The 14,936-nt window shown below is 43.1% G+C and overlaps 1 protein-coding gene across 1 annotated transcript in view; it reads left to right on the plus strand.

Moving 5' to 3' along the window:
- Positions 1-2,811: 2,811 nt before the first annotated feature.
- LOC138247448 (protein RoBo-1-like) overlaps positions 2,812-14,936 on the plus strand; it is a 55,397-nt gene continuing 43,272 nt past the window's right edge. The window contains exons 1-3 of the mRNA XM_069202074.1: positions 2,812-2,950; positions 10,227-10,346; positions 12,425-12,580. Of these exons, the coding sequence (XP_069058175.1) occupies positions 2,899-2,950; positions 10,227-10,346; positions 12,425-12,580 (328 nt within the window). The 5' untranslated portion in view covers positions 2,812-2,898. The remainder of the gene's footprint in view (positions 2,951-10,226; positions 10,347-12,424; positions 12,581-14,936) is intronic.

Here is a 14,936-nt window from a genome sequence, read left to right on the forward strand (position 1 = left end):
CCTGGGAGCACCCTGGCTGGGAGCTCCCAGCCAATCCCGACGCTGTATGAGCAACTAGGAGCCTGTGCCTGAAGCAGAGGAGCGGATGGAGTGGGGCGGCGGCGACGGAGGAATTTTTTTTAAAATTATTTTTAATTTAATTTTTATTACACCCCCGTGCACGCCACCCCGCCCCTTCTGGTTGCCGCAAGCCATGACTGGGTCTACATAAATATTTTAGAGGGAGTCGCACAAGTACAAAGCGGTAGAGAGTTCCAGTGGAGTGGGGGTAGGAGGTGGTGCTATTGAAGTTGGAGACAAAGACAACCTACAAAACAACACAGGTTAAAGTGTCAGCTTAATTTGCTTTTAGAGGTAATAACACAAGAGTAGAATTATTCAAGTTACTAGTCTTTTTGATACGAGTTTACCTAAACAAGCTTACCACAGGGGGGACTACAGGAATAAACAAGTGTGAGTGATCAATAAGTAGGTGATCATTAAGAATATGTTAACTTAACAAAGTTTATTTGGAAGGCTGCATCAGAGGTTTTTTTTAACATGTAATTCTGGAGGTAAATACAATAGGCAAAGTATCAAGCTCTAAAGTCTTTTGAGGTGCAAACAAATGTTGTCCTTTGCTAAGACTGCTCTACATATGACAGCAATCCATCTGAGAAAAAAGTATACAGCTTATGTTATGATGGAACAGTACTGTCCTTTGAAAAAAGCCTTGGTCTTCTGCTATATTGGTGGTAACAAGACACTGCTCATACAGGCTCCAGATTGAACTCTAGCACCAATGAAGAGCATCCTGTGCACTGTTGCATATCTCATAATAAGGCTAAAACGAATATAACCACAGATCACAAACTCCTAAAACACACAGGATCATCAACAAGTTTTGATAGCCCACCTACAAAGGAATTTAAAACAGCATTCCTGCCGCTCTGGAAAAACTGTGATGGTGAAAATAAAAAGCTGCTATAAGAAAACATTGTAATCAATATCCGTAACCAAAATTAGGATCAACATACTCCCATATATCAAGCTGATCCTAGTGCCCCTAGTGGTGAAGAAAGTTCTAAGTAACAAGGTCTTCAAGGAGCTCCATCACACTCAACGTTTGGGCTCACTCTTCCACCCATCCCACAGGTGTGTTTTGCCCCTCTCGTTTTGTACAACTGTTTGACAACACACCGTGTTTTGCTGCTCTAGGATGGGTGTAAGCTATTAGAATACCTTCACATACATGAATTCAGCCCAAAGTGTGTCCTTATTCAGATGTCTGCAGTGTTCATGCTGGTGATTCATCTAATCGCAGTATTATCACTAGTTCCATAGTCGATGATTGCTCCTGTTACTTCTCTCTGTCCAGGCATAGGGAGTCCTTCTCAGGCTAAGCCATCTCCTTGGCCACAGGATACTTTCCATGTGTGCAGTGGCAAGGGGTAAAGAAGATGTGGGCCTGTAACTTTTGCCCATTGATCTTTTCAAAACAAAATCCTTCCTCGTCCGTGCCATCAGAGACGTTTATTCACTTGCCTCACGTCTATAATCTAGGATTTTCTTACTACCCTAACATGGTGAAGCAATGCCATTGCGGTTAGTAATGTTAGTCTGTAACCCCCATTACCATTGCTTACATGTGTGTACACTTTATTTTACATGTTATTTCAAACTTAGGTTTATTAAACTGAATGAACCAGAGTTTATTAATAACCTTTGGTTAGAATATGTGAATTGTAACATTGACATGAGTGAGTCTAGGTGCCCAACTCCATATTAATGTAAACTGTGTACTGTTGCTTGCTATGCCTGCTTACAGTTTGAATCCTCTAGAGTAGCATTTAACTGGTTTGGACGGTGATTCTCAGCACCTGCATGGATCATGGCTACCATGATGGAAGACTCTGGCATGGCATTATGTGTTAGAAGGAAACCAACACCAAGCACTGCAGGAACACTGATTTGTATTGGTTCTTACTGTGTGGGAGCCGGTATAATGTATCAGAAATTCATGTTTTAACTGTGTGAACTGAGTTAGTCAGGACACTTGGCCCTGTCCTCCTTGGACGGTCTTGTATTTGAAATTGTAACTTTACTAATTTGTTAATAAACATTGAAGGTTCACACATTTACTCCTGTTTGTCTTTACTATGAAGCCAAGTAGCATCACTGTGGTTTGGAATGTTGAATGAGATGACTATAAACCTCAGTTAGAGGTCACGGTCCATCTGCGTACCCGCAGCATGGACTGAAGACTACACCTACTTTGCAGAGTGCAGATGTCATCCTCATCTTCCTGTGCTATTACATGTGACATCAATCACTTCAGATCCTACCTTGATAACAAGACGCGCTCAGTTTATCAAATTTCAAGATAGAGTCAAACATTTCACGGCAATAGCCACCATGACATATCCTCTGTCACATTGCATCAGCCAATTTAAGAACTCATTTCACAATCTCACCCTCTAGGTCTAATAATTGCTGGATAGACAGAGAGGCCTGCCTGGGATGTTCAGAGACAGCATTGGAAGTTGACCAATGGCAAAGTGCCCACAACTAGTTCTTAGCTCAGAAAAGATGGGTGAGTGTAAATAATCCACTATTCTATTAACTGAAGCTGTTGGTGGAAAGAAGTACATTACATCATGCCAGCCTGTTCTTTTACTAATGTATTGGGAGGAGTGATGGTTGGAGGCCTAAGAGCTGCGACCAATCATTGAGCAGCAGAAAACCATGAGACCGCCACATCAGCATTTGCCTCCTTGTGAGGGGCTCAGGCAGCACCTCCCCTCCATCGGCTGCAACAGAATAAATACAATGGTCAGACAGTAAGAAGTGGAGAAGACCAGAAGAACTTCTCCAACCCTGAACATCTGCAGTACCCAGCTCTATCTTTTTTCCAACACCATGTGGCCGTTCCTCACCGCCGCTATCTTTCTCGCTGCTTCGATCAACAGAGGTGAGACCTCATCAGCTTCTTAGTTCATTACGCAAACTTTAAACTCTTCTGCCACAAAAAATCTCAGACTGACATAACAAGAAAAGGCAAATCAGCACATACTCATAACATGTACTAGAGTGCTAAACAATCAACAGGAGGCGCATGCCATCTCATCCTAGCAAAATTCGAGAAATGGCCAGGGGACCGTATCCCTGTATATGTTTTACAACGAGACTGCACAGGGGAATCGATTCTATTAATGAGCAATAATGGGGTTACAGTAGTTTCATGTAGAAGGCATTTCTTCAATCAGGCTGCATAGCTTGTGTGTGGGTACAGGCAAACGAGGGTTGAAGTAGAAGAATAGTAATCCAACTAATTAATTGATGTCCAACTTTTCACGTAATATTTTTCGAAAGAAGGTTTCTTCCAATAATCATGCATCTTAACTAACTGAACTTTTTTCATTTTTGCAATTTTTTTCACTTATATACAGAAAGAAATGATCTCAATTTGTATATATTTATGCCTAGGGAGGCATATTTATGAGCCCCTTGTGCCACTGTTGCGCCACTTTTTGTGATGCAACAGCAGTGCAAACCTCCAGATCATATCTATGAGGCCACACTAAGCCACTTTGCAAAATGCTGCAATATGCTGCATTGCCTTTCTCTGTGTAAGGGAGGCATTCCATTGGCGTTGTGGTAAGTGTTCCCACGTAACACTCATGGATTTTAACGCATCCATAGATTTATAAGACCTTGCAAACCTGGGGATGTACCAAAACCGCATGCTTTCCCAGGGGAGGCGCATCAAGGAGAAATATCCTTATTTCTCCTCATTTTTTCCCCTTTCGATGTGTGTTGAATTCTGTAAATGCCTCTGAGGACTGTTTTGGTGCTGGAAGATGTTCCTGCATAAAATGCCGATTCCCTTGCACCATGGTGCAAGGTTGCCTAATATGGCTCTAGGCAGCCCATTGTGCGCCAACGCAGGGGGAAAGGGCAGGAAAGGGCTGTATGGTATAGGTACCATGCACTTCTGCTCTTTCACTTTGATGCAGGGCAGCGCAGCAAGGTGACTTGCTGCGCTGCTCTGCCCCAAATCCTCATAAATGTGCCCCTCAACCTTTAAAAAGCTCCCCATGCTAATACTAAGCCTGATGGTGGCTATACATTCTAACTGCAGAGAAAACAAGGAACATTTACAGTAGGTTGTCAGATGCAAAGGGGTCATCAGTCACTCATAAACCTCAAAGGTTTTTCCATCACTTTAGACATAATTCACATTTCCTATGTCACATGTTCATCTGTGCCCAGCTCTGTGGCACCTCCTTTGCAGTACCAGTCTATCTGACATCACACTGTCTGGGTTTTCGGTGCGTGAGAAAAAATTTAAAATGAACATTAAATGAATACGTAATGTATTGTACATTGCTACTAAATTAAAACAAATGCCTTGTAGTTAATCTTATTCAGGGGTACCTGGTAGGACAAAAAAGGTTTTAAAAAACTAGTTCATTTTATTTGCACAAAACAAAAAATGAATGTTGACAAATTCATAGAAATAAGAAAAAAAAATGCAATTGTCAGATGCTACAGATCTGATATGTTTATTTTTAAATGCTACAACTGGAATTGATCACCCTTGATGTTGAGGCTTTATACACCAACATCCCGCAAGCAGCCACACTGGACGTAGTTGAGTCAGCTCTTACATCTACTAGCCTAGAATCAACGACACCTGTTCACTTTATCATGCACTGTGCCAGTTTGGCCCTGACTAGGAATTTTTTCCAGTTCGAGGATAAACTCTTCCACCAGATTCATGGCACCTCGATGGGCAGTACATTCGCCCCTAGCCTAGCATGTCTGTACATGTACGATTTTGAAAAACACTTTATTTTGCCAGAGTCTAATCCATTCTTCACAAATATTAAGCTATGGCGTCGCTACATAGACGACATCCTTGTCATCTGGCACGGGCCTTTAGCTTTGGTAGACTCTTTCTCTACATGGATAAATAATTTGGATCCTTTCCTCAAATTTACCTCCTCTGTCTCTACCACTGAGGTTCCTTTCTTAGATTTGCTAATCAGCATTGAGGAAGGTCGATTAGAGACCAGCACTTTTCAAAAAGCTACAGATCGGAATAGCCTACTATTATATGATAGTCACCATCCTAAGGCACTTAGACAAAACTTACCATTTGGACAATTCTTACGCCTTCGACGGAACTGCAGCAATTTACGACTATACAATACCCAAGCTGCTGATCTACAGATCAAACTACATGACCGTCATTATCCAGAGAGAGTTATCAATACAGCTTATAAACGAGCTAAGGACAGTGATAGAGAGTCATTGTTACAACTAACTCCAAAATCCACAGACCACAAACTCACCTGTGTATCAACGTTCACTCCCTTCTCAAATACGGTGAAGAAGATAATCAATAAGAGATGGTCAGTCCTCTGCAGTGGTGGTGAAAATATTCCCAAACCTGTGTTTGCGTTCAAGAGACATGGTTGGTACATACCCGACCCAAACCTACCATCACCCCTTCTAGACAGAGGACTTTATGGGACCTTCCCCCAGTCATGGGCCATTTTCCGTGTGGAAATTGCAACATCTGTTCACTCACCAAACGTACAGACACCTTACACCTTGAACCCTTCCTCACTTGGCAATTGAGGAAACACACTAATTGCAATACTCGGAATTGTGTGTATTTGATTACTTGCCCTTGTGAGCTACGATACGTAGGGATGACTACACAACCTGTGAAAATCAGGATAAATGAACACCGGAGTAATATCCGATGTGGACGTGCCACTACCAAACTCAGCATCCATTTCACCGAACTCAAACATACACCAGATGACATGTGGTGGGTAGTGCTACAGACTTGTGACTCGACAGGCACACATTCACTTTTTGAATTGGAACAACGTTGGGTGTATCTTTGAATACCCACCGTCAGGGACTCAATGATGACATCCCTTGGTTCCACCTATCAAATTAGGCAGTAGTATGTTTATTTTGACCACGTAATCCCCATATAAATACCCATTTGCTTTGGATAAATTCCCTATGACGACACCTTTAATGTCAGTCTCCAACACTGTTACCCCTTTTTTCACCATACAATGTACAAAGTGACCAGACTGTGTGAATTTAGAAATACCAAGATCCATATCATTGGCATTACTAATGATCTGTCCCAGGTCTGGTCAATCACTTCATACGAGGCTCATTATTGACTCTTTTTGGCCATTCACCATTTTAAGATGGCCGACACGGACGAGGGGTTCCCACCACCTCGTTTTTATAGTCCATCGTTTGTTTCCATATATGGTTGCAACTCACGAGGGGGTTGCTAGGATACCGATCCCCAAATTAAGACATACGCGCCTAGTACGCGCTATATTTAAACCCGCCGGTCCCTGGGCTACGATCACATCCGGGACCGCGGACCCCAGGGTAGGTGCTACGGAGGACCTCGGCTACTTGAAAAGTAAGTGCCCCGACTCAGCCTCTCTTGATAGATTCTTTCGAGTGTCTTTGAAGACGTACTCAATCCTGATAGACGGTGCCTGTATCCACCAGTCTATGGGATGTTTTCTTTTTAGGCGAGTGATATAAAAAAGAGCAACTTGTTTCCCTCGTACCCGGATCTGTTGTGTATTCTATTTTTGGCCGAGTGAGACTCCTTACTTTCAAGAGGGGACGTTCAGAATGGTTATACCATTATTTGATATATCATTGTTGGAACTTCCTTCTCCTCGCATTTGCGAATTACTTTTGCGAATTACTTTTGATGTGTGCCACACCGCATAACTTATTAGAGCAAACGATCATTTTGATCTACCTAAATGTGGTTGTACTGAACACCCTACTTCATATTCGATTCCGAGGGTGACGTACCAATACTAAACTGTGCACTATCTTCTTTGCTTTGTGGATATTGTTATTGGTGTGTGTTTATGACATACCTACACAGCTGTGAAGTATTACTTTTTGTTTTTTGTTTTTCGTTTCCACGCCATGGTTTACTGATATCCAGCTACTCTGCTGAATATCCCATAGACTAATGTTGGACTATAACATGTGGTCCTCCTCTTGGTATATGTTTTCTTACCAACCAGATTTTTCGGTGAGCCAGGCAAGAGGCCAGCGTGATCCCATGGAGCCTGTTCTTTTAGTAAAGAGGGTAAGCCTTCTGATGTGTTATTAGCATGGCTTGCTTCGCACCCACCTGATCACTGAGTGTTGCACAGTTTGTCACGATTGCTTTCTTCATCACAAATCTATCACTCTCTAGTATTGAAGGAGTGAATTTTTACAGTGCTAATTTGAGCCTTTTTTCCCCTGGTTTAGGGTGACTAGTAGGAAAGAGAAGCCAGTCCGGTTTGACCTCAATAAGTGACTGATGACGCCTTGACTGTGAACGGTAGTCAGCAGGAGTATAGGTATATTGATATTTTGAGAGTGATTTTTTGATTTAGTAGGTCCTGAAGAAGCGTCACTGGATCCTGTGGGACCATCATAGACGCGAAACATGTCGACCGCATACTAATGAGGAGTGGATTATCTCCACCATCCTCTCTTTGTAAATGTTTTGTGAGAGTGTCCGAGCATTACCTCTGATTCCACTCCCTACATTCTTTTAATCTTGACCATTTCCCAATAGCAAGCAATAAATCATTGAGTGAGGGATCTGAGCCAATTTTATCTTGATCTTTCTCTCTCTTGTGGATTTGTCCTTTCTCGGATCCATATTAGGTTCCACGGCATCATCAAATATACAAAAAGATCTCCGGCAAAGAGCCCCCCTTCGGGGGGTGCCCGTCAGACATTGCAGCGCCGGTCTGACGAGGAGCTGTCCGATGATGAAGCATGACACCAAATAAGGTGTGTGAGGACCATTGCTCCTGAAATTCAGGACTCCTTTTCTTTTCTCTCATCCGGAACAGTGTACCACTTTATATTTACAACTGGAATTGACCTGGCCTAATTATTTTGAAATGTATTTATTATTGCCACTAGGCCTGTAAGGGTGGATTGAGTTGACACTGTATTAAAGGCTGTAGACTGGCATCTTGTTACATGGAATCTCACAGATAACTTGAGTAAAAGTCTGGTAATGGTAAGCTTTCTTAAGTGGGGTGGTGTCTGCTCTCTCAATGCATACATACTTAAAGGGTCTTTGGGCTAGGCCTCTTCTGTCTGTTGAAGTGTTATTCTCATTCTGCTTCTCCCTGTGACAGCATACTGCATGGGTCAATCCATTAGCTAGTTGCTGCAATTGGATGTGAGTAACAGTATTTGGTTTGATCACATACGCGCCATCCATCTGAAAATGTGTGCACTTCTTTGTCTGGGTCGGTGGCCAGTCCTATAGTTTTCAATTTTTTTATTTTAAAGGTCAGCTTTTATTTTTTTCATTCTTTTTATGCACAACCTGCAGCTCACTGGACAGTCCAGCTGGGTTGCTTGCTTGCCCCAAATTACATTTGCTGCATCCTCTCCATCCTCTGCTGCATCCTACGTGGCCTCTATTTCTATTTCTAAACTGGTTGGCCATCTTGGAATGGTATTGCCTATAGGGCATCTTTGTTTTAAAGTTCAAGATGGTCAACGTATTTAGAAGCATTATGTCGGCCGCCTTGGCATAGTACAACAGTGATGCACTATACACTATACCCTATATTCTAAGACTGTATATTGCATATTGTGTCATTGTTTTACCACTCCAAGGTGGCCAATACATTGGTACTAAATGTGGCAGCTACGATGGAAATTTAAAACAGTGGTACACTATGTACAACATAATTGGAAGATGACCGTCTGCTCCTTTGCTTAATTTAATTTTTGTATTTTAAGCATTTGCTCACCAAGTTTAGATGCTGCCATGTTTTAATTTTCTTTTTATTTATGTGGCATGAGGGTATATGTGTATGTTTTTTGCAGGGGAGAAATTGAATAAATGCAAAAACAAGCCATGACCAGGAATGAGTGGCAGAGTGCCTGCATGATGACTTATTATTTTATGCCTAAAATACATCAATGATAGAAGAGGAACTTTCAGTTATAAGCCAGACCTATTAGAATTGCCAGTGCTTGTTTTTTGTAGCAATTTCCGTCTCACGTCAATTCTTAATGTGCATAAACTTTAGAAATTGATTCACCAGCACTGCTGCTTAGCCTCACTTAGGCTAATATTTATACTCTGTTTGCGCCAGATTTGCGTAATTTGTTTTTACGCAAATCCGGCGCAAACTTAACTCCATATTTATATTTTGACGCTAGACCCGTCTAGCGTCAAAATATTGGAGTTAACATCATTTTTTGCCTGCCGAAAACAACAGTGCATCAATGAGATGCAAGGTAGGCGTTCCCGGGCAAAATTGACTCTAAGGCTCTTGCTCCTTATTTATCCTCCTGTGCAAAAATCACGCATGGGAGGAGGAGTGCCTTAAATAATGGCGCTAAGCCTGCTTAGTGCCATTAATTAATGCCTGGGTCAGGGCAGACTTTAGGGTACCTGTGGGCCATTTACCATGGTCAGAGACAATGGAAACAGCCCACAGGTGCCCTTCCCTGCACCCAGGAACATCCCCACCCACCCCCACCCACACCTGGAGGACACCTAAGGATGGGGGAATCCATCCCAGGTAAGTAAGTTTAAAGTGCCATGGGGGGGGCCTAATTTGGGCCCCCCTACATGGCACTGTGCCCAATGGACACAAGCCCCCTGGGCATGGCCATTGGGCTGGGGGGCATGACTCCTGTCTTTACTAAGACAGGAGTCATGTCCCCGGGGCTGTGCGTCAAAAACATTACGCTAGTCAGGTTAAAGTATTTTTTTTCACTCTAACCTGACTAGCGCTATTCTTTCCTGCACAACCTCCTGTTTGCCCTACGCCTCCCCCACCCGGTTAGCATCATTTATTTTGAAGCTAACCAGCCCTTAGCACCGTCTTGCGCCATTCCTTAAATATGCCGCCCGGCTGGTGTCATACGTCAAAAAGTATAAATCTGGGCCTTAATGTACACAGTCCTCAGATTGGACATAGTCATAAAAAGTGGAATTTACATGCGGTTTAATCCAATACCAAGGCATATTTCATAATATGCTGTATAGTAGGACCACCCTTGTATCTTTGAAAAAGTTCTGAGTCAACATAAATCACAAATTTAATTTTCCAGACAGACATTCTGTGCTCGGTAGAAAAACCTTTGCATAAATAACAACACAAAATCTGACAATGTGAAAATTCTTGTCTTTTCAGGGAGTTCCCTCATTGGCGAGCAGTGCTTAAGCGTCAACATTGAGAGCTGCTCTGGTAGCCTTGACCTTTGCCCCAAAGGAGTCACTCACTGCTTCAGTGGCCGGGAGAACTACACAGCAGGTACGTGTCCGTGGATGCATGGATGAATTGTGGCTTCAAGATATTTCGCTGCTGTACACAGAGGTAGCTATCATTTATGTGCTGTGTATTAAAGTTTGGGTATTTTTGGGCGATTTCCTATATTTAGAAAGTCTGAGTGAAAAGATCTCCTACAGTTCCGATTCAGCATATGCTAATTTAACGGAACGGTTGCGTAATTTACGTATTTTTGCATTGCGCAAATTTTGCCACTTGTCGAGATTACGCCAAGGTGCAATTTTGCACATTTTCTGTCGAGGAAGCTGTTTCCAGCATAAAAAGTCTTGCTGGAGACAGATTCGGGCAGAAAATGTGCCAAAGAAAATTTTTCTATATGAACCATTCCCATTTATTTTGCACAATTTTCTATCATTCCACATAATTTGAGGGTAACAGTTATGTTATTTCGCACACCTTTTGTGTACGTTATGGGAGATGCAAGCTTGTCGCCATATATGTAAAGTACTAGAACTTTATTGAGGCAGCTAGCTCAAACATATGGATGGGCTGTTCTGATAACAGCAATTGTAAAACTTAAAGCATTCGAACGTGGTTTAAAGAGCATTTAGGTGAGAAGATATTCCGGAAATTAGGCTAGAAAGACCATTTACAAAATGCTGGAAGAAGACGGTAATCAGTGCAGCAGAGACTCTGTAAGGGTCCAGAATTTGCTACAAATGTGTTGGGATATATGGGGGAGAGAGGTGTGTGGTTCACCCACACACTACTAGCTCAATTTATAAATGGAATTGTATAGCCATTCATTTGTCTTTCCCCTCTATCAGTCGTGCCCAATTTCACCTAAATATGGCATGCCTTTGCCCTCTGAAACTGTTATAGAACTGCCTGCCATGCCAGGAGCTACATTTACTGGTGTCGGCACTCAGAAGAGTAGCTGTTGGTATCAACAACACACACTGAACTGAGAGAATCAAGGTCATAGTGCAGATAATGTCTAGAGAAAAGAATGCAGCAATTCTAAAAACACTGTAAAAATGAACCTAGGTTGTCACCAGGGTAGGGTTTAGCACTGGTGGCGCCCTGTGCGACAGTCTTTTTTGGTGCCCCCCACCCCATGACCACCTCCTCTGATTCCCTCACTACCACCTGGTCAATGTGCCCCTCATCTCTCCATAGCCCCCTTTCACACACATTCATTTGTTTTAAGGCACTTATAAAGGCTGGATTTACCAATCCAATCATCTAACCACATAAAATATGGATCTGTTCTTTGCAGCAGGCATATTAACCTTCTGTACTAATTTATGGGGAGTTAAAGCTGCTGCTAGACAACACTCACATGCTCTCCCTAAAATTAATCACAAGAGGTATCTTGACATTTTAATTGCTTCTTGAAGGCTGCAAGCACAAGGTACTTTTCCACAGGCGCTTTTAAATCTCAAGTTTCTAAGTTATTGCTAAACACAGCACTCCCCCTGAGGTCAGCGTCCCCAATTCAGGTCAGCACCCAGTGTGGCCGCACCATTTGCACCGCCCTAAAGCCGGCCCTGATTGTCCCAGTGTCATTTGGAGAGAGACTGCCTGTAATAGTGCAAGTTTTGGCTATTAGGATGCTTATCGGTGCTGTTCCCTTTCTTAGGGTGAACATAGCAGCGCGCAAGTGCTGATTTGCGACATGTTTTTATCTATTTTAACTTCTAACCACGCCCACCTCACGCCCATCACTATCGCTCGTTCATCAGCTTGCCCTTCAGAAACCCTTTGTTATCATTGGTAAATGCTTTATGTTTGTACATCCTTGGGGCAGTTCAGTTACCTCCTTGGACATCAACCCTGTTACATGGCAAAATGCACTTTTGTCAATATCTTTGACTGTGAGCAAACTTTTTTTTCCTTTTGTGTGTATCATTCACGTCACGGCGTGGCACTTTGAATCGGCTCGCTTATGTGAAACTGTTTTACTTTTCGTTTTTAATTTATGTGGCAAGAAAACTCTGGTTAGCAGTTTACAACGCTAGTAGGTCTAACTCGAGCAAATGCAAGACCCACTGCATTGCAAATGCTTGTTGTTAACTAGAAAGTGTGTTCTTTTCCAATAGGGCCCAATGTCGTCTTAACTGCGTTGAAGGGTTGCGTCGATCCAGCCAAACAGGTCACTTGTGGTAAAGAAGTTGGTTTCACGAGTCCTGCCCTTTCCTTGTGGATCACACAAAACTGTTGTGACTCAAACGAATGTAACCGTCACAAAATTCATGGTAAGGAACATGCCTGATTTGGACTTTCAGCATGTGACCGGAATCTTGAAAATGAAAAATGTTTCAAACTGTTTAAAGGGGACCTCCAAATTGAATTGTCTGTTACCAGTGGCGGTCGGCAGTTTTAGGAGGGAGGGGGGCGTATGGGAAGCACACTCATGCTTTCACACACACACGCACGCATACACGCACATCCATTAAAAATACTCATCAACATTCAAACATTCACAGAAGCACCAAACACTCATTCAATAGATCACACACACACACACACACTTACCTTCAGCCTCGGAGGTCACAGGAGGGTTGGTGCTGCTGCCTTCGCTCGCTGGCTGGGCAGCAGTCCCAACTTCATCACAGAGTGGGATGGGGTTAGTGAGACTGCTGATCCCACCCCACTCTGTGATGAGGTGTCACTGATTGACACTCACCCTGGGCGCTTCAGGGCTTAAAGCTGAAGCGCCCAGGTCGAAGTCAATGGGTGACGCTTCCCCCGTCACCCGGGGGAGGGCCTCGAGACACCTTTGCTGAGCTGAGGAGGTGACGGCCACAGGAGCTGTGACCTCTTCAGCCCAGCAAAATTCCGCTCAGGCAGCCAGGAGTCTGCGATTTGCGCATGTCTTGCTCCTAGCTGCCTGACCTGAACGTGAAGAGTGTCTGTCAAGCTGACCTTTGTTCAGTCTGACCGGCACTCTTCATGATGAGCAAAAGGTGGGGGTGTGGCCCCTCCGCCCTGAAGGATGGGCCGCGCCTGTTTGTAACATATAAATTCACCATAGTAGCATTACTAACACATACTTTTAGATGTAATGTGGGTGCTATTTGGAAGCCCAATGAAAGCAATCCACCTACCGTGAACGAAGAATATAGGAGGGAGATCAATCTCGAGACTAATTGTTGGATCAATTTGCAGCTATTTGATAAATCCAGTGGTATAACGAAACTGGAGGAGGCCTCCCCTGCAAAGAACCTGAAGGGGGTCGCCCTCTGGACTCACTCAGGTCAGGCGCTGTTGCTGAGGGTCCTGCTGCACCGCACGGGCCTTTGTTATGCCACTAGGTAAATCCTAATAGGACTGTGAAAGGAAGCTGCACATGCACCCTGACAGGTGATCAGCTGAAACCAGCTTATACAGAATGTTGTAGATTTTTGACTGGGTTTATGAGCTGGTCGGATGCCCGTAGTTGGACTAGTGATAGAGCACTTTGCTCCATGCAAATTCTGCTACAAATTCAGGTTTGGAAAACACTCAGGCTGGCATCAAAATTCAATATGTTTTAATAACATGCAGCACATTTGGCTCCACAAGGAAAGCAGAGAGTGGTAAAGTTTCCAACCATAAAGGTTTTTTTAAAGGATTAGCAAAATTATAAAAACAGTTTTCAATCAATAATCAATACATGACTTTGCTAGTCAATCTATTGAAAGCAATTCAAAGATTATGAACGAAGACTAACTGTTATAAATGTGTATCAAAGGAAAGATAAGCAAGATCAGTTCTCCAGTAAAGAGACAACTCTGCTCTGTAAATTCAGGGAACAGTTCTGCTGTGATGTCAGGAAAAAGGATATTGCTCTAAAGGCATGTGAAAGGGCATCTACTGGAAAGGCACTCAAATCTCTCTCAACATTGCATTAAGTTAAATTACAAAAATTCTAACACTTGATACACCTACACATGGATCTCACACAAATGGGCAATCGGGGTAAAGTACATCAACATAACACAATTTTTTTTTCACAAGCTAATGGACAATTAGACCACTCTAACGTCCTTTGACTTACAGTTATCTGCAGCATAATGAGATACAATTGGTGCAGGCATGTAGGAACGCACCATATTGCCTGGCATGTTGCCCCCAATTTTACTTGTGTGTCAGTTTGTTTTTGCCTGTATCACTGGGATCCTGCTAGCCAGGACCCCAGTGCTCATAGTTTGTGGCCTGAATGTGTTCCCTGTGTGGTGCCTAACTGTGTCACTGAGGCTCTGCTAACCAGAACTTCAGTGCTTATGCTCTCTCTACCTTTAAAATTGTCACTGCAGGCTAGTAAGCATTTTTACCAATTCTGATTGGCACATTGGAACACCCTTATAATTCTCCAGTATATGGTACCTAGGTACCCAGGGTATTGGGGTTTCAGGAGATCCCTATGGGCTGCAGCATTTCTTTTGCCACCCATAGGGAGCTCAGACAATTCTTACACAGGACTGCCACTGCAGCCTGAGTGAAATAACGTCCACATTATTTCACAGCCATTTTACCCTGCACTTAAGTAACTTATAAGTCACCTTTATGTCTAACCCTCACTTAGTGAAGGTTAGGTGCAAAGTTACTAAGTGTGAGGGCACCCTGGTA

Source organism: Pleurodeles waltl, chromosome 7 (genome assembly GCF_031143425.1).
Source record: "Pleurodeles waltl isolate 20211129_DDA chromosome 7, aPleWal1.hap1.20221129, whole genome shotgun sequence".
In the NCBI taxonomy this organism is placed as follows: domain Eukaryota; kingdom Metazoa; phylum Chordata; class Amphibia; order Caudata; family Salamandridae; genus Pleurodeles; species Pleurodeles waltl.